This window comes from Papilio polytes, unplaced genomic scaffold (assembly GCF_000836215.1).
Source record: "Papilio polytes unplaced genomic scaffold, Ppol_1.0 DF823731.1, whole genome shotgun sequence".
Taxonomy (NCBI): Eukaryota; Metazoa; Arthropoda; class Insecta; order Lepidoptera; family Papilionidae; genus Papilio; species Papilio polytes.
Genome location: NW_013525473.1, coordinates 893,425 through 912,903, shown reverse-complemented (window position 1 = coordinate 912,903; position 19,479 = coordinate 893,425). Strand labels below are relative to the sequence as shown.

Below are 19,479 nucleotides of genomic sequence, written 5' to 3'. Positions count from 1 at the left end.
GACATTATCTGGAAGAACACATAGGCTACTACCTTTTTTTAATTCCACGCGGACGGAGTCGCGGGTGAAAGCTAGTAGTAGAATAATATCAGAATTAAATAATCAGGATGGAATAATGTTGCACAGCACAATTTTGGAATTTATTATCATTGTGAGTTTCCCGTTTTTTATCAGCGTATTTTTTTATTATTGACATTATTATAAAATGGTATTTTATGTTGAAAGTATTCCCAGTACAGATAACCTCTATTTTATATCGCATCATTTATAATACCGCTCCATTTTTTTGGTTCAGCGATGTTGACACCGCAGCGCTGGCTATTTGAAACTATATGGAAATGAAAACCTGCGATGAAATATTCATGAAGCACTCCCGGCTTTCTCAAAACCTCAGTGACGTTGTAGCCTTTTTAACTACGGACTCGTTGATAAAAAAGACCTACGGAACATTTACTTTGCTAGGAAAATGTTTATCTCAGTGTTAAATATTTTACACTATGAAATAAGTATTTAAGATTTTTCTTTCAGATTATATTATAAGAGGATATTTTTCCTTCCTATGCGTCTCCTCCACCGTCAAATCCACTTTCCTTTCCAATCCTCACCTCTTATGAAAAGGGTTGATAGGAAAAAGGACTAAAATTAGCCCACCGGCATCACACTCATCAATCGAAATGCAAAATTGCTCCCAATTCATACCTGTCTTCTGTGTGATCGTGGTGTTACACCGGGCGAGCCAGCTCTACAGTGCGAAGACGTTAAAGCGGGTTCTACCACTGTTAAAGATAAGGTATTAAAACCCAATACATATGAAATGTATCTATATAAAAAATAAAAAAGGTATAAAAAAATAACGTTATAAAATTGAGATACCAAGCAATAAAGCAAATTATGTTCCAAAAATTGTTAATTTTATTTTATTTAAACAGACATTCAAGCAAACCCTTTTCTACCTACGCCAAAGCCAAAGTATCCAGGCCTAAATAGTAATAAATACGGTAGAAAATTTTAGTAATACAACTCCACACATAAAAATTTGGCCACATACTAAACTAATAGCCGAATACTGAAATAACATTTCAATTTGTAACATCCTCTTAAACTATAAAGCCAAGCTTAAGCACCAAATTTCATTGAAATTATTAAATATGTTAGTTTGTAAGCGCTTACTAAGTCAAGTTTAATATTACTTTCAGTATTCGGTCGTAAGACATTCCATAATTTAAGATGCCACGTAACACAGCAAATGTTCATGACTAAAACACGTAAACACACGTGTTGTCCTTTTACGTTTGATTTTTTTATAATCAGTTCAAGACAACTTCTTAAGAAAACAGAAATGCATTCAATATATTAAAGGTAATGTATACGTCTTGTATATATTGAGAACCGCAAAACAATTTACTGTACAGCTTTTAAACTTGTATAGCAATGCTGCGGTTAAGCAGTGCTGAGTCTTAGCTTAAACGTGCTTTTAATAGTTAACAGGAAAATGTTTGCATTTAACCGTTATTTTTTATAATTATTGTTGGGGTACAAATCCAATAAAAATATACTAGTTACTAATAGGAGTCTAGAGCCCCTAACGCGAGAGCCACTCGCATTTTAAATACATCAGATGTTATGGGAACAATATTTTCCAATAATTTCATGCAATATTCATGGCGAATTTGTTATTCGTCGCTACATAACTTTTGTATTATTCAAAATATATTTTCACTTCACGAATGAATGTAGAATGATTAATTTTAATCATGTTTGTGATTGTTAAACATCTTTTTGCTAGATAATGCCAGTTTTTTAGTTACTTATGCACTAGCAAAGAACTAAACTAAATACTCTTACTCTTACTCGTGTTTTCAAACAAAAGCTGATTTAATGTTGATTACATGATCACTCTTAATTGAAGTTGTACCAAAATTAGCTCACGATCTTGCCAAATGATAGCAATATTACGTTTGTAGCTAACCTTTCGTTATCCGGCGGCACAAAGATTAGTCCCCAGATTAATGACTATTGTTTCGACCTCATTCAATTTAGACTTAGACCTAAGTCCTTTCTATTCTATTTGTTTAAAACTTTTCTAACTTATTGGTGAATACTTTGTTATCTCTATAAAGAAATCTATAATTTTCAAATTATCAATATTACTATCTCAGATTAATGTGAAATACTTACGATATAGCCACATATAAATTGAATGTGGATGGCTACAAAGGTAGAGAAAGACTGAAGAAAATATGCATGAATTATGTGAAAGAGGATACGCTTATGAAGCGAGTGGATTCAGATATGACGCCTGATAGAAATGTATGGAGCAGGCCATATTGTCCGGACCCTCTGTAGGGACATGAGTAAGTTGATGATGACTTACGATAAATTGAAAAATATTAATAGTTGTTCTATGGGTAGGGTTGTACATAAATTTTAATTATATTTTTGCTATTCTCAAAGTCTAAGCTGCCGGAATGTTTGTGAATGTAAAGCAAACAAAGACAACGCCTGAAGCTTTACTTAGGAGAAAGACACGGGGAAACATGAGGCTTTGAAAATAACTAAAGTAGGCCAATCGAGACGTGTACATGTCCGCAAGCTGCCTATTGCTGAGTGTATGCGGTAGACTAGAACTTTCTACTGGGATTTCATGTTATGGGTGAATGTGTTCCATTTTACTAAACTACATCTTAATCTTCATAACATTTTATTAATTCATTATTATTCTGTGTACATTGTGACTATAAATAGCCTTATCGTCAAAAAACTTAATACAATTAAATAAATGAAAAGCAAACAGGAAAAAATTCTTGATAACCGCAGGTCATTTCTGTTTATTTGTTTGATTATTACATGTTATTTGACATCATTAATTTGCAATGAACTCGGCGAATGCATGACTTCAGTCGCGGTGTAGCATTGAATATTTATATCACCAGACGCCGCTCCTTAATGAGACCAGAGCTTTAGATTTATTACATACTTATGTAGTAAATATTCTCCTCAAGTAAGAATTATTACTTGATACAAGATATTACTGAATTTGCAAAAGGAAATAGAGAAGAAAGGCTATATTTTACCGACTACCGATTACTCCTCTAATAATGTTATCCTCCTAAAAATATTGTTACGTCAATTCAATATATGTCAATACTCTTTGATGAGACAGCGCTGTTAGAATATATTTTTGGTGTGTTTTCGTAGTAAAAACCCTACGGTATTTAAACCCAATCGGACATGCTAGCAATAGGTCAATTGATGGTCAAGTGTTACCATAGGAAAACATAACTATTTATCTTTTTTTTTGTTTTACTATGATACTCTTACATACTCATCATTTAGGACTCTTCTGTAAAGTAATATTAGATTTAGTTGAGTAGTATTCTGGTAACGTCCAATTTTCGGCGGTGTCTTCGTCTTTCTTTGTTCTTTTGTTTAGTAAAAACTACAGCAGCAGCTCTACGCGATATGTAAATGCAAGCCTACGTTGAATGATTCATGAGCCACTTATTCAAAAACGTGAAATAGATTTTGACATCAGTCTCACGAGACGCAGACCTTTTTTTCCGAATGAATAATAAACTGTGGGAGAAGTGGGTTTGTACTATTGCAGATAAAATAAACCATGCTTTCAAGACATTAATAGATTTAAATGAAGATTGATATCCTCAGATACGCCGTGTTCTTCTTTTTCCAAGGAACGGAGGGAATAAGTACTGGAGTTATTACGAGAGCAGATAAATGGTGAAGGGAAATATAGTTTCTAAACATTCTATTTCAGTACTCTACTGGTACTGTACTGGTAATTAATCTGCAATCCTCTCATCTATTGCCGATGTTTACAAAACGGTCGATTTCTAAACGCCTATCAGTTACTTATTATCCATTTTTCTCCGAAAAAATGTTTTTATTTTTTATTTATCTTATTACTTATATTCATATGCTGTAATCTGGAACCCGATAAACAAAAATATTGTATAAGAACATGTTATTTTGCACAACTATAAGTGCGCAATAAACATAACAATAGCTTTTTGTGCAAGCTGTTATTGTTGTGTTCTATTTTAAATACCCACGTAAGAAAATAATATATTCCATTCGGCAATTGGCGTGATGTTTCAATGTAAATACGCTCATTGTGAGTCTGCTGTATTGAACTCAGTTCCTGTATTGAATTGTCACTAAGGTGATGTCATGCTTTAAAATTGTTAAATTCTGATGTTCAGGAGAGTAACCGTATCTTCTCTGATCATGTACTACGTTGTTTCACTGATATTACGAACATAAAATATTTGATTGTCATTTGATTTTTTATCATATGTATGTATATGAAGTCTTTATGGCGTAGGAAAACATCCTGATGCAACCTACACTTATCTACGAAGATATTCAAAGACATGTGTGAAGTTAACCAACCCGCTAGGCTAGTGTCTTTGACTATTGATTAGTCGACTCTAACTTAGGGTAGGCTCTGTGCTATTAAGAGCGGACGTACATAATGAGCTGATTATAATTTGTTTTAATTGTTCAATACAGCAGACCTTCAGTTTTCCCGTTCACTTTGATAAGCTTTTAGTTAGTTACGTTTATCTGGACTAATATCTATAAATTATAATTAAAACATTATTAATCGATACATTCCTGTCGAGTTTCTGAGTAAACCCATAAATGTTTAATGTTAATATTAAATTCATTAGGATTAGGAATTCTTAAGATATTTACCGGCCTGGAAATAATTAAAAGTTCCATATAAGGTTTATAAAGTACTAGTTGTTCCCATGCGACTTCATCCGCATAAAATTATAAAAATTTCATTTTATTGTTCACATTAGTCGAATTATCAATTGCAAATGTCAAAATGACATGACATGACAAACCTTGACAATCTTGCTTCATTGATGTTGGCAGCAACTTATGGTTTCTTTCCCACATTAGGGTTTTTATCCAAAATATTTACCCCCAAGTTTAATGGCGTGAAAATATATTGTCTAAAGCGTGACGTAAGTGTAGAGGTTTTTATTAAAAAAATAATTATTCAAAAATGTGCTATAATTGCTGACATCTTGGCAACAAAGAATTGTGATAACTTATTAAAACTTTCGTGAGACATTATACTATATAAATTATAACACGGCTAAACTCACGTGATAACATTCGGTGTAGGCACCACCGTGTAGGTGCCTATATAGCGTTGGCTTACGTTTTATATAGACATTAAAGTAAATAAGGGCTATATAAAGAAACGAAAGAATAAATAGTTGTAAAACATTGTGCAGTTTTTAATGTTCTGAAATTAATATTTAAGGGAAATAATTAAACATCTTTAAGTATTACTTATAAATATGAGTTGGTCATGTTAAAATTATATATACCTACTAGCTGTTGACCACAACTTCGTCCACACAATTTTAAGATTAAAAAGTAGCCTATGTCAGTCTATCTCAGCTCAGCTTCAGTGAAAGTGCGGTCGAAATCGGCGCAGTCGTTTCGGAGATTACCCGGCTTGCGGAAAGACAGACAGACAGATAAAAAAATTTAAATGTGATTCTGTTATTAGCAACGCAAATGCATCATCTTGCCGAAATCTGGAATTTTAGTTTTGTTGTTATAAACGGACACTTCAATTTTATTACATGTATAGGTAAATCTAGACTTGAAACATTATTAATGCATAATTCGAGATATTAACTAGAACAGAAATTATTACTCATTTATTATGCAGGCGTAGATAACGAGAAAGCATATTTACACTGTACTGTTATCAGAAGTGACTCATTTATATACTTTTAGGTTTCACAGCTGACTAAACACAGTGACATTGGCGTGAAAAATTGTAATAGAAAAAAGTAATAGAACACTTGTAATACCTATATTTTGTCTCCTTTATGATTCACCATCTCACTATACGTACACTACCGGAGCCTATCCTAGGGGTGACTATACCATAGTCAATCATAATAGCCCTATGCCGATTAGTTGAGGTGTCATATATCTTTGAATTTCTTCGAAAATATGTGCAGGTTGCATCATATTTTCCATCAACGTAAGAACGTCAGACAAATGTACATATGAAAACTGCTAGTAACGTGTCTCGTGTACATGTTTCAGCAGTGTAAACTCATATACGAAGAGAGTACACAGACTAGAAATTTCAATAAAGTCGCTATCTATGTTTAACACGTAAAGACTTACATAAATATTTGTGTAGTCGTAACTATAATATTTTTATGAAATCCACGGCAAATATGTATATTCTACATTTTTTAAAATGACGATTTTCCTAGCATTGAGCGATAATAGAAATAGTGTGGCCTGCTTGAAATTTATTACTAAGAAAAAGGTTTATGTAATCAAGATAATGTTCAAACGCACAAACGCTGTTCCTAACGTTATTTACACAAACAACCTGAAGTTAGAGGAAACTATCTCTTTGATTATGACTAACTATTGGGCTAAGGATTACTAAATAACGTAAAACAACCTGATTGTAGTCAAGTTTTATTTACATTCTTAATACATTTGTAAATAGGCCCTTATATTTAGCATGTGACTTTCGATCTATTTACAGTGTAATAATACACATGTTTATAAATGGAATGTTGTTGATCGTTCAAATTAAGTCAACATTAGGTCACCGCTGCTCGCTTCCTCTTTGAATTAAAAAGTCTATTTTTCCTAAATGTTTATAGTAAACGATAAAGGATTTTGTAAAGGAGGACATTTGTAAAGTTATCTTGCTTAGGAAGTATGTGTGTGGAATACCTCACGTAGACGAAGTGACGTAGCAAATTTTTCCAATTGGAATGATGTGTTTTTTGATTTGCGTCACAAAAGTAGTTATAACTGTTTCCGTTGAATCTATTATAATATTACGATATAAAGTTTAATGCCTAGAAATTGTATAGCATTTATGTAATTAATATTTTAAGTTGAAAAACATTCCTTATCTAATGCCTCCCACGCAATGTGGCCCTTCGCATTCTACATTCAAAGACTTTCCTAGGTGCGCACTAAGTCGTCAGTCCACCTAGAGGGAGGACGCTCCAAGCTCTTGGTCCTTTGGCGTGGCCTCCATTTTAGGATTATCCTACCCCACCTGACGTTTCTGGATCAAAAGAAACAAGTTTGTCCACTATGTAATTAGGTAATTACTTTTCGCCCTTAAATCTGTCAATTCGTAAGGTAAAATACGCCTAATTAAGACCGATCGCCGATCATAGGACAGGATTCATGTTTGTAATAGGAACAAAAACCCAGTATTGACATGCATTTACTATTTACTCATAATGAAAATTGTATAAAACTCCAACTTTGTATGTTTCGATAATGTTGCATCACATTTGTTTATCCGTCTTAAACTTTTCATTAAGGAAAAATTTTGAGATAAGGCGTCAACCCATTACATCATAGCGCAGGATGAGAAGCTAATGTGTGCAGATTACTTTATATTTACAGTTATCTTTGTAGATATTTCTATGGTGATTCAAAATTCACATCATTTCTTTGAAACGCCCCGATAAATCAATTACGATCATGTACTATTTGCGTTCACATTAAAAGTCAGAAAAATGCAACGTAAGTCGACGCGATGATGGAAAAATCCATGTGTATGCTTCTAAAATTCACAGAAAGATAATTTCAATACATGCTATAAACCGTTTTTTTTCTGGTAAGACGTTAGCTTTGAACACTACCTAATACCCATGTTAATCAAAAATATGAACCATCACATATTTAAAGACTATGCACTTGAACTAGAATAAATGTTGTCATTAACGTTACGAATACTTTCTCCCTAATTTCATGAACAATCTTCACAGCACTCGTAGGTATGCCAAATTAGTTACTGGAGCTCTGATTTTTTGCAGCAACATTAATGAATGTCTAGACGTTATTTGCAATATATCTTGAGCATTCATACATATGTGGACCACCCGTACCGGTTTGCGAATTCGACTTTAATTGGCATCAGTCGTCTCTCATTAATCGTATTGAAATGAATCAAACAAGTACAGCAGTTGTCGCCAATCTCTTAGTCGTTCATCAATTGAGACCGTTTTACCTAATTGAACATATTTGCTAGTCAAATAGAAATACATGAACACATACGATTGCATATATGAATTCTCAAATTTCTATAACAAGCTTCATCTAAAACATTAAATACGCGCGAATCGTGGGACGTTACGGAGTTAGCCACTAGACAATCAATTAAGAGTTTCTAAATTAACCCAAAGTTGATTCAACAATTAGTAAATACCATGTTAAAATACCAACTTTTTTTCTTATTAACAAATATATCTATGTCATTGTTCAACTGTAACGCTTGTCTATTTTCATTACTCCAATTATTACAGTCTGTAAAATAACCTTCTACGAATTTAGACATTATTAAAAGATAGATACTTATCTATGTGTTGTATTTGTGTTGGTGCTACTGTCAGAACTTTTATCAACATTGATATTAATGATGAGCATTTCTTGAAAACGTTGTTATTAGTGATAGCAATTAAGGGCAAAATAAATAAAGTGGAACAGATGTAAGATGACAGCCAATTTTAGTGCATAGTTACTGTAAAAAACAAAAGTGATTTGCAAATTTAAATTTTCCAAGAAACTTTACCCTTTTCTCAGCCGCTTAAATATCATAACATAATCTTTTTTTATAATCCTTTAATATTCCCTACTTAAGTCTCCCGTTTATTTAAAAACCATTTAAAAACAAAACTAGACTAGATTTAGTACTATTATTGTTATGCCCCATACTTTTATGTGGACCTAGCATAATTAATAATAAGAAATAGAAAGTTCTAGAACATAGAGCAGTCAATTCACATTACCTTTAAATAATTTTGGTTTCTCCCGAGTATAACATATGCTTAATAGATAAAATAAAATGCTTTTAAAATTTTCCAATAAGTACTATGAAGTTTACAAACTCTACCAAAACTACACGTGTCGTCCAATCAATTACATTATGCTAAAGAAACGTCGTGCTTTCAAAGAATTACGTAATAATTGCAAACTAAATAAGATTGATTTAACAAAACGTTACATAAAACTTTGTTAAAATCTCACCATCCCCATGTCCCACATTTGAACAGACACACATTTGGCCACTATTCTAAAAAGTGTCGTCACATTCAAAGAAGCTTACGTATTTGTAACTTTGTCAAAACTAACCTAACTGGTTTTAAGCCATTCATAAATCTATAACGTCATTAGAAGATTTTCTACACTTCGTCAATGTACAAATTTATCGAATATCTAAGCGAATGCGTAAGAGTTTTTATCACGAATTTTTGAATGATCGTTGCGTTGGCGATACGCCAACAATCTGGCAATCAAGCGAGACGAGACTAATGACGTCATTCAATTGTTGTTCAATACACCAAACAAATGCCTGTCACGGATCAAGGTTCGCACTTTAAAATATTACAGAGTTTTTGACTAATATTTTTAACTAATATATCTATATCTATATCTATACTAATGTAACAAGGCATAAACACACAATACTTCGTGGCGTAGGATGTCAGCTTTCATTTCGAATTTTGAATAATTCTTCCTTTAATAAAATGCTCTACACTTATGACTCACTTTAGGCCATATATTTTCACGCTGTTAAACTTAGGTGTAAATAAATTGGAAATGACCTTCTTGTGGGAAAGAGACCATAAACTACAAGCTGCCAACATTAAAGAAAAAGGTTATTGTGGTAACGGTAATTTTGACATTTGCAAATGAGAATTTGACTAATGTAAACAAATAAATAAAGTTTTTATAATTGCCGCCGAAGAAGCCGCAAAGGAACAGCTAGTGTACAATAAATATAGTTACAAAAAAGTAAATAAAATACATACAAAACATAGAAATATGTTTAAGTTATATTTCGACTATGCTATTTTCAATGTACCTATCGTAGAGTTACTAGTATAAATATGTGAAACGTTTTAAATTTATTTAAATGGCAAAATTCCAATTTGATAACAAACATCTTAATTACACTACTTGGACATACACATACTGATAATTTAAATTGCGATCTATATAAAAAACAACATTTGTAGATTTGTCTAACACCGGACATAAAGTATACCAACAAATTTCATACAAATTTTATCGATACCTCAGGAATTTGTGTCTTACTGAATAATAGTTTAGTTATCATGATTGGGAATAGATTTTTAAATTCGTTTTTAAACTTAAAGTCTTAACAACTGGCCCATACACAATCATTTCTGTCCGTCACAATGGACACCAAAAAAGAAACAAGGTCGCGCCAACGCCATTGGGAAGGGCATTGCCCGGAATGTGCTGTAAAAATAATATGCGATTCCCAACTGAGCCATAGCAACAAAATTCTTTATTCAATTGAAATATAATTATGCCTACGGTTTAGGAATTTTGTCTGTTTTTTTTTATAATATAAGGTGGCAAACGAGCATGTGGCCACCTGAATCCACCGAAATGGAGAGCGACCGCTGCCCATAAACTTCCGCAACTACAGATGAGTTGCCTACCCTTCATTGATGGAGGAGGAAACGCACATGAAGAGGACATTTCCCCTTCCTATGCGTCTCCTTCATTGTCAAGTCCACTTTTCTTTCCCATCCTTTCCTTTTAATAAAATGGCAGATAGGGAAAGGGACTAAAATTAGGTCTCTGGCACCACACTCATCAAACGAAACGCGGAATTGCTTCTACTTCACGCCTGTTTTCTGTGTGGTCGCGGTATTACACCGGGCGAGCTAACCCATTCGTGCGAAGATGTTAAAGCGGGCTCTACCACTGTAAAATCCGTGTCTTTAAATTGATGTATAAACTTAGTATGATCTTGTATTACATCGAAATGCAGAAAATAAGCTACACGTAACTTTAATAAATAATAACATTTCAAGAAGCTCTCGCTAGACAGTTGGATTAAGGGCCCGATTCAAAAGACAGTTATTTTAGAAATCGCACGCATTGTAAGGAGGTTCCTGTCTGCAGCCCTGACCACTGGTTGCTTGAGGCATCGGATTCCGCAGCCGGTGGTGCTTTTTTATTTTATTTATATACAAATCATGTATAATATATTACATACAAAATAAGCTACAAAAGATACATGTGAATAGTAATTTTATTTAATGTACTCTTGTAACATATAATCTTGTAATCAATAAAATATATCAAAACGTACAGTTTGTTTGGACTAAGTTGGAAGACCAAATAATGTAAGCTAACTCACGCAAATTTACAATGTCAATAGACGTGGAGGCCAATTATTGTTTGTTAACTTAAAAAATATTCTTTATCAGGAAATATTATCTGTTTCATATTTACATACGAATTCGTCAGATAAGGATTAAAAAATAACCTGTGTTACTCTCTAAACTATGTTCCCATCACTCCCGTCAACATTGAAACTGGCAGTTTAGGGATTATCCGAAACAAACACCGGGTTTGCGACAGACAAAGAAAACTAAAAAATATTTTTGTTGTCATTTTTGTTATGAGCATCGCAACTACACCGTGTTCGCCATTTTTTATTTCCTTTTTAATAAGATACTCCAATTTTTTTATAACTAGTATAGATATTAAAAATGAATATTAATCTGTGATTAGACAATTTCACAATATTGTATCGGGTTTTAAATAAAACTTTTAAAAAAATATTGCGAAACTCGTGATTTGTCAGGTTTTTACACTGTTTCTTTTTTTAAAAATATGTTTGAGATTATGCGTTACAAAGGTCTTAGTTTTTATGTTTTAATTATTTCTCAACATTATTAAATATAGCCTTTGTTACTAAGTGATAAAATAGCTTTCTAATAGCAAAGTAATTTATGAAGTTTTTGGCATTATTTGTCACATAAAACAATATAAATATGTCCACTTTGTTATATTAATTAAAAAAGGGCTCAAAATCCGTTGCGTACTTTAAAGATCTTAGCATACATGGAATAGACAGACAGCGGGAAGCGATTTTATTCATACTGAGAGAGCCCATTGTTCGAAATTCGAGCATAGCGTAATTAAACATTTTTCTTATTCAAATTAAAAATTAAAACACTTGACAATTCTTCTCCACATTTATTTTTAAATATTAGTGCATTTTTTTTATTTTTTAATAATTGTCTTTAATCATTCCAACTAAGTTTTAGGCTTGTGCTAGGATATGGTTCACAACAATAGTCGAATGGCGGGATTTGAACCCTCGACCGCAAGATCGGTAGTCCGTACCCCAAACCATTAAACTATTGGCGCTTCAACATTAACTTTAGGCTTAAATAATTTCAACAATATTTTGGTACTACATATTATACTGATATTTACTTATGACTTAGAATTGTAATAAGTTACTTACATAAAGGATAGTTTTTTTTCCTTTTCTACTAGATCGTAAGGGTTTTAGCGAATTTAAAAAACTTACCTTGTAATTGTGCGACTTGTGCAAACATTTTTAAACCATACACCGTTTTAAGGCCCATCCATGTCATCACGTGACAAAAATCCAGGTCGGTTACAAAATCGGTTTTAACCAATTCGTTGTATGAATTACCGCTAAGAGATTGGATAATTTGTACGGTATTTTCTTATTTCTATTATTATTTAGATAACAGCAATGAATGAGTTTTTATTGGACCAGTTAATTTAATCTATCATGATAATTATGAAACGTCTTTTATAAATAAGGTTAAATTACATTTCGTGTTATTTTTTTTGGAAATAACTCTAATTTCGCATTTGCTAGATCTAATTTAATATACTTATCCAATGAAACATAGGCTAAAAATATATAAAATATGAAAACTCACTTTTTTGTATTCATTTCTGTATTGTTCACATTTAAGCATATAACTATTGATATAAAAAGTATGTTAAGGAAAAAATCTATTATTGATGCATGCATTTATAATTCTTAATACGATCCGGCAAAATCCGATTGTAATAACAGTTATTTACTTACCACATTAACATTACATCAATGATGGAAAAAGATAAGAAAATACGTCACATTCACACGTCACATGAACACCTAATTACACTAGCATAAGTTTCCACCACGTACTTCAGACATTGATCAATTCTAATAATTATAACCGGAATCATATTTTAAATGCGTAATGATTTACTTGTCTGAGTGATGAGTGGTTTACAAAGTTAATTCCGAAGGCAGATCACATAAACTCAATTTTGAACGGTTATGTCGGAGATAATAAAATAACAATCGCGTAAAACTAGAAAGACTACCCTTACTTGACCACCATCTTAAATGAAACTGCAGAAGACAATCTAATCGGATTGCAAACATTTGCAGAAATTAACCAATTGATTTTATAATAACAAAGCGCATCATTCCACCATTCAATGACAACTGTCATCAGTCATTCGATCGGCGCCTTGAGATCTGTCATACACGATGCACATTCAGCCAGTACTCAAAATTATTAGTTGCCAGTAACTTTAATCGTTCAAAAAGTATCAATCTCTATGCGCCGTTAACGATTGTTTCTTTACGTATAAACAGCTTTGTAAGAAAACTTCAACAAACTTCAAACATTTGTATTGGATTGCCTTACGCGTTGTGTATCTGTGAATCTGGATGAAAAATAATTTATTCCTAGTAGAATCCTAGTTGACAAGAGCAATTACATTAAGAGCAGAATTAAATTATTATAGAACGAGATTTATATTACAAGTGCTTATTAGTTTCTTATTATAATCCATATTAATGTTCAAACAAACTTTGTGTTGATACTAAATATTTGCGAAATTGTATCTAAAGCTTGTCTAAATTCTCGGCTCTTGTCTCTCTAGAGAAATATTTGAGGCTTTAAACGTCTTTGTAACTTCAGGATCTTCAGACACAAGTTTGTATCAAACATTCACTTCTGTTTAACACTGAAATACTTCTCAAGTAAACGGCACTTTGGTTTTATATTCTATGTTAAGCGAAAGCATCTCACGGGTTCCTTTCCTTCTAGGAGCTGTTTCATACATTAATATAATCTATTTTCTGGTTTATCTATAATTAACAAAAATACCATCATTTTTTAAATTAACAAAACTTTTACTGCTGAGCTCATTGTCCTGTTTACTAGATTTACGACCTGTTCCACCACTAGCTGATAGAGACTCAGATATCTTAAAAATGACGTCATTGTCAGATAAGATAACAAATTCCGATACTTACATACGTTCGATATTTATCAGACAATTTACAAGAATTTGGTAGGACTGACTTTTAGTAAGAAAATAATAAAAATACATTACAACTTTATCTAGGCCAAAATACAAAAAAACAAGCTGTGAGTAAATCATTTATCGTCTCATGATATATTTACAGCCAAATGAATCATTCATTCATCATTCTAGGAGCACTGTAATTTATGAATAAGGTGCCGTTTTAATGCGTTTTCATTCGATTTTAAACATCCCAATGAATAAAAATATTATTTAACGACTGATACCATTCAAATTGTAATTCAATTTTCATTTCCATACCAGTGCAATTTTATTTATTGAATTTGACCTTTTTAACAATTTAAAATTAACAACATTTCGTTTTTCAATATCTATTTATTATACAACTGTACCTATCAACATAGACATGCGGAGTTCATAATGGATTATGGGACATAGCATTATGAGTTGCTCTTCTTCGAGACAAACAAATGACGGTCTGTAAATAATTTACATAACGTATACTGAAGCCGACTTTTTTATAATGTCTATGGACTTATCCCGAATATCCGTGAGATCGTTTTCGTAATGGCATCGGCAAAATTTGTATTGGATTTGTTCAGCGCACCTACCAGGCGTAAAGTATACTAAAATACATATTACGAATTTTGTTGTTTACGTTACGAATACGTTTTAACATCAGTCTGTGCGACATGTCAATTGTCATGTGGCGATTATGCTAAAACAAGTTTGTTGTGTTTATTTTAATACTCATAGCAAACGTTTAGAGGGTTTTTAGGTTTTTTCTCCGAAAAATTGACATTGATGAATGTTCCGAGGAGATTTTGAGGAAAATGATTGATACGTTCAAAGCGTCTAACAACAAACGTCTAATTTTTAAGACTAGATTTATTGATTATATTTTAGATCTTAATACTAGAGTTACAAAAGATCTAGTCTTAAACCTACATTTTACCCATATCTAGCTAGAAAAGAAGTATGTAAATAAATAGTTATAAAATATGATCACTTTTTCTGCGTAATAAAAAAGAATACAGGAAACTTCGTTGAACATATGCATCGATGCCCTACGGATATTTCATCGCAGGGGTACTATAGAAAACTAAAAAATCCTATACGATTAACAAAATGCCAACTGTTATTTTTAGTTGAATTTAGCTATGAGCATTCCAACAGTGGTAATTTTATAAATCCGTAAACGTGGTACAGTAACCATCTAATTCAGAGCACCCTCGGAGAGATTTTAACAGGTTATTGTTTTATTTGTATATTCCTTTCCTGTTATCGGCGATTTCTGTTGTCACTTCATTTTATTTTCTGTCTTTACACTCCACTACATCTACCTCGCCTCAAGCTCTTGTTGCCAAATACGAAGATTTCGATAAGACCAACCTCACGACTACTTCGTTCTTATGTTTTTTTTATACTTTTAAAAGGTTTCCAACACCCAAAATAGTGTCAATAATGTTCGTCCATCCTAAAGGTAGGTAAATATGATGTTTAAACAGGAAGTAGTTATCAAGGTTACTACATACTATTACGAATAACTCATTTTTAGTAAGAATTTGATAAAAAAAAAGTAATACTAAGTGTTTAGTGCAAATACAACCTCTTTGGCTGACAATAATTATAAATACAGCCAAAGAGGTTGCATATTGGCCGCCAAGACATTTATTAATAAAAAAGTGTACAAGATGTGACAGAAGAAGAAAAAAAGAACGTAAAAAATGTAAGGGATAAAAAATTGTATATTTTCTGTAAATATAAATAAAGCTGATAAAAACGATGGTATTAGTTTACATTTATTCACTAAGAGCGGGCGCACACCTTTGACTAAACTATCGCATAACTGTGGAGCTATTGTCGATAATTTCGCAGCCAATTCTACTGATTAGTTCCACGACTAAAAATCGAGTATTGTGCGCAGCTCCATATACGCTCATAGGAAAAAATGCGAGACTAAACAGTTGTGCGATAGTTTAGTTTCAGGTGTGCACACGCTCTAACAATTACTTCAACATGACATACGTCGCGATAGATTTGAAAGATAAGCTTGCATAAGGTGCAATGAAAATTTAGCATTGACGCACCTTGCCATCTCTTATCTTATCGGGTTCGTGTTATTGATAATCTAAATATTACCGCCACTCCTTTTCAAGTTAAAGTACTAAATATACTGTATAGTGGTTCCTTTTTTTACGAGCAACTTTGTTCTTCGACCCTTGTGAATGTTTACATTTTATAACAATGTGTGTATGTAACAAACTAATATCAAAGATATTTTAAAATAGAAACGAAGAAAATACTAGTTTCCTAGCTCCAAACAGCTTTCTTACTTGTTTGAGAAAATATCCGGTTGGTTTCATGCAATAAACAGCCGGGGTAGAATGTATTCCATTTTCAAATATTTTTTTGACCATCGACTTCAATGTTTTATTACATTTTATTTCTTATTTTAAATGACTTTTGACCTTTGAATTTTATTCTATATTGTAAAGGGTATATTATATTATATATACTATATTGTATTTTTGTATGTATTGAAATAACTCAAAATCTACCAAGTAGATTAAAAAAAATTTAAAAGCTATGTTATAAGCTGTGTAACATAAGCTATTGTTTTATTATTTTTTAATTTCAGGCGGACGAAATCGAGTAACCGCTAGTATATAATAATGTCCTTATGTATGATGATGCTTTTCAAGCGGGATTACCGGACAAGGGACTCACTTTACAGCAGGAGGACGCTGTTGACGTCACGTCATCTTAAATTATCAAGCATTAAGTAATTTCAATATGTATATGTTACGGTAAATGTAATGAATTGAAAATTATTAACATTTTCCGATATTACTAATAATTTTCAATGAGCATGCCTTACTGAGCACACCTGACTTTTTGGAAGCCTCTCAGAAACTCGATATGTCAACGCCGAGGATACCGATACTGGCTGAGGCAACCAGGGGAGTGTTCTCAAATCGGAAGTTGACGACGAATGGATCTTGTTTAGCGGTAATGGCGAATACTTGTGTCCTTTTAGGATTGAAATCGACAACAAATTGAAGCAAATCTAAAAGCAAAAGTGGTTAAATCCTGCTAGAAAATCGTAAAAGACTGTGCTATGCTATCGCTGATTTTTTTTGCAGCACTGTTAAGATCTACAATTCACTCATATATTTAGAATCAATGTTATTGCATATTTATTTAAATAGGTATTGAATTTTTATCCTAATTTGAACTATTACACAAAAATTATTTAATACACTAACATGTGGTATAAGATCCATTTTTAAGAAACCTAATATTTATTCAATTACAAAAAAGGCTAAAATATTAAGAAGATATACTAATCTATCAAAAGGAATATAAGTGTACCGTTGCTTTAGTAATGGTAAATATTAAAATAAAATAAAATAGAACACGCAAGGGGACTGCACGGGCAAAACCTCACATCCGACTGACGAGCAGACGCATCTAAACTCCGGAAAAGCGGAAATTACCGCGAAATAAAAATTGCTCGCCTTATCGAAATGTACAGAATATATATAGCGATACCATATAACATTGGCATAACCGGTAGAAGAATACCAGTCTTTCGTTAAGCGTCGTATTAGACGCACGCGCGCGCTCATTTATATACAGTTTTTAAATCGTGTTTGTTAGTTTAGTGAAAAATAACAGACATACGATATAAATAGACCTGACTATTGTAGTTAACAGTGTGTTACATAAATAACATTTGATTTTAACCAGATCGATATAAAATATAGTTACTAAGGTGAGTGAAAATATATGTTTACGTATTCGCAAAGTTTTAACGTAATAAGATAGAGGGTAAAAAAACAAATGACTTTTTAATGTTCAGTTTCTTAATAGTTTAAACTTATGTAAAAGTATCTATAATTTAGTAAACAATTCTTATGTTTTCATTAAAATTGGCAAATATTTAATAATCGATGTATATTTATTACACTAGCTGTGCCCGTGCGGCTTCATCCGGATAAAATTATAAAAACTTTATTTTATTGTTTACATTTGTCAATTATTCAAAAATTAATAATTATTCAATAATACTAACTAATTATTGATTATTCAAAAATATGTTGTGATTGCTGACATCGTGCGCCACAAAGTACGAGTAGTGTGTGTTTACGCTTTATTATATAAGCATAGAAGTACACAGGCTTTCTAATACTAGAATTTAATAAAAATGCTTTTAACAAAATTGCTTATATTAATCAGTGATAATGCAGCTTTCTAATGATAAAAGAATATTTGAAATCTCTCTAGTATTATTTGTGTGTATTCGTTATATACAAAATATTAAAGTAGATATATTACGATAATAATTAAGAATTATTTAAAAATTATTTAAGAATATAAAAAACGTTTAACGACTTTTTATTACAGATGTAATTTGATGTTAGTTTATAAAATTGATAGCTTCCAATACAATTACTGCAATATAGAAATTATCTTTTCTCTTTTTGTTTTAAACCGGTATGACGTAGTAACAAGTTATTTCGTATTTCTCCAGAACGTTGCCTCTTATAAACTGAACACAGGTTTTATTCCCTTTGCTGTGGCTTCGTATAACTTGAAAACGAACTATACGACACTATTGAATTACAACATTCATCTCTATATTAATCACACATTTAGGTTTTTTAAATTATGCATATCGTGAGACAGATATCGCTTTTTTAATTTCGGTCGAGCGTCTGTTATTATATAAGATGTTTCAACTGAAATGAACATATGTTAAAATCTAACCTTAATATTAAATGGCTATCATCGATGAATGAATAATCGATTTGCGAACGATCTGTTCCATTTCGGTTTGTTCTATTGCCTAGAATAGAATCAAGGCCACCAAAGTACTACTGATATCTTTACATCGAATGAAAGTTGATACAAGTGTTACGATACTGAATTCAATGGTTATCTTAATTCCTTCTTTACATAAATGTTTAATGTTGTTACAGATGAAATCTTCGGTGGCGTTACTCCTGTTCGGGTTGGCGGTCTTCGTAGCAACAATTAGTGCTCGACCGAACCACAGCGAACCAGATCTTTCCAATGATGAAAGTAACTTCGACCACAACATAGCAGAAAGCAGACATCACAGTAGAAGGGAAAGAAGGAGACATTCGAGACAGATTTCTGACCGGTACGAACGTTTATCGCCTTCGCATTACATTACAAAGGCAGAATTTGAACTATATAAGCAAACAAGAGAATCAATTGATTTGGATAGTACAAAGGCAGATGTTAAAATAATTAAACAGCTATTAA

General features: G+C 32.1%; 2 protein-coding genes across 2 annotated transcripts in view; one reads left to right on the top strand and one right to left on the bottom strand.

The window, feature by feature from the left end:
• LOC106103628 overlaps positions 1–19,479 on the bottom strand; it is a 118,370-nt gene that overhangs the window by 35,930 nt on the left and 62,961 nt on the right. The window lies entirely within an intron of this gene.
• Positions 17,770–19,479, top strand: part of LOC106103626 — a gene marked incomplete in the record, with an annotated part of 4,051 nt that continues 2,341 nt past the window's right edge. The window contains 2 exon segments of the mRNA XM_013283410.1: positions 17,770–17,962; positions 19,170–19,479. Coding sequence (XP_013138864.1) covers positions 19,170–19,479 — 310 coding nt within the window.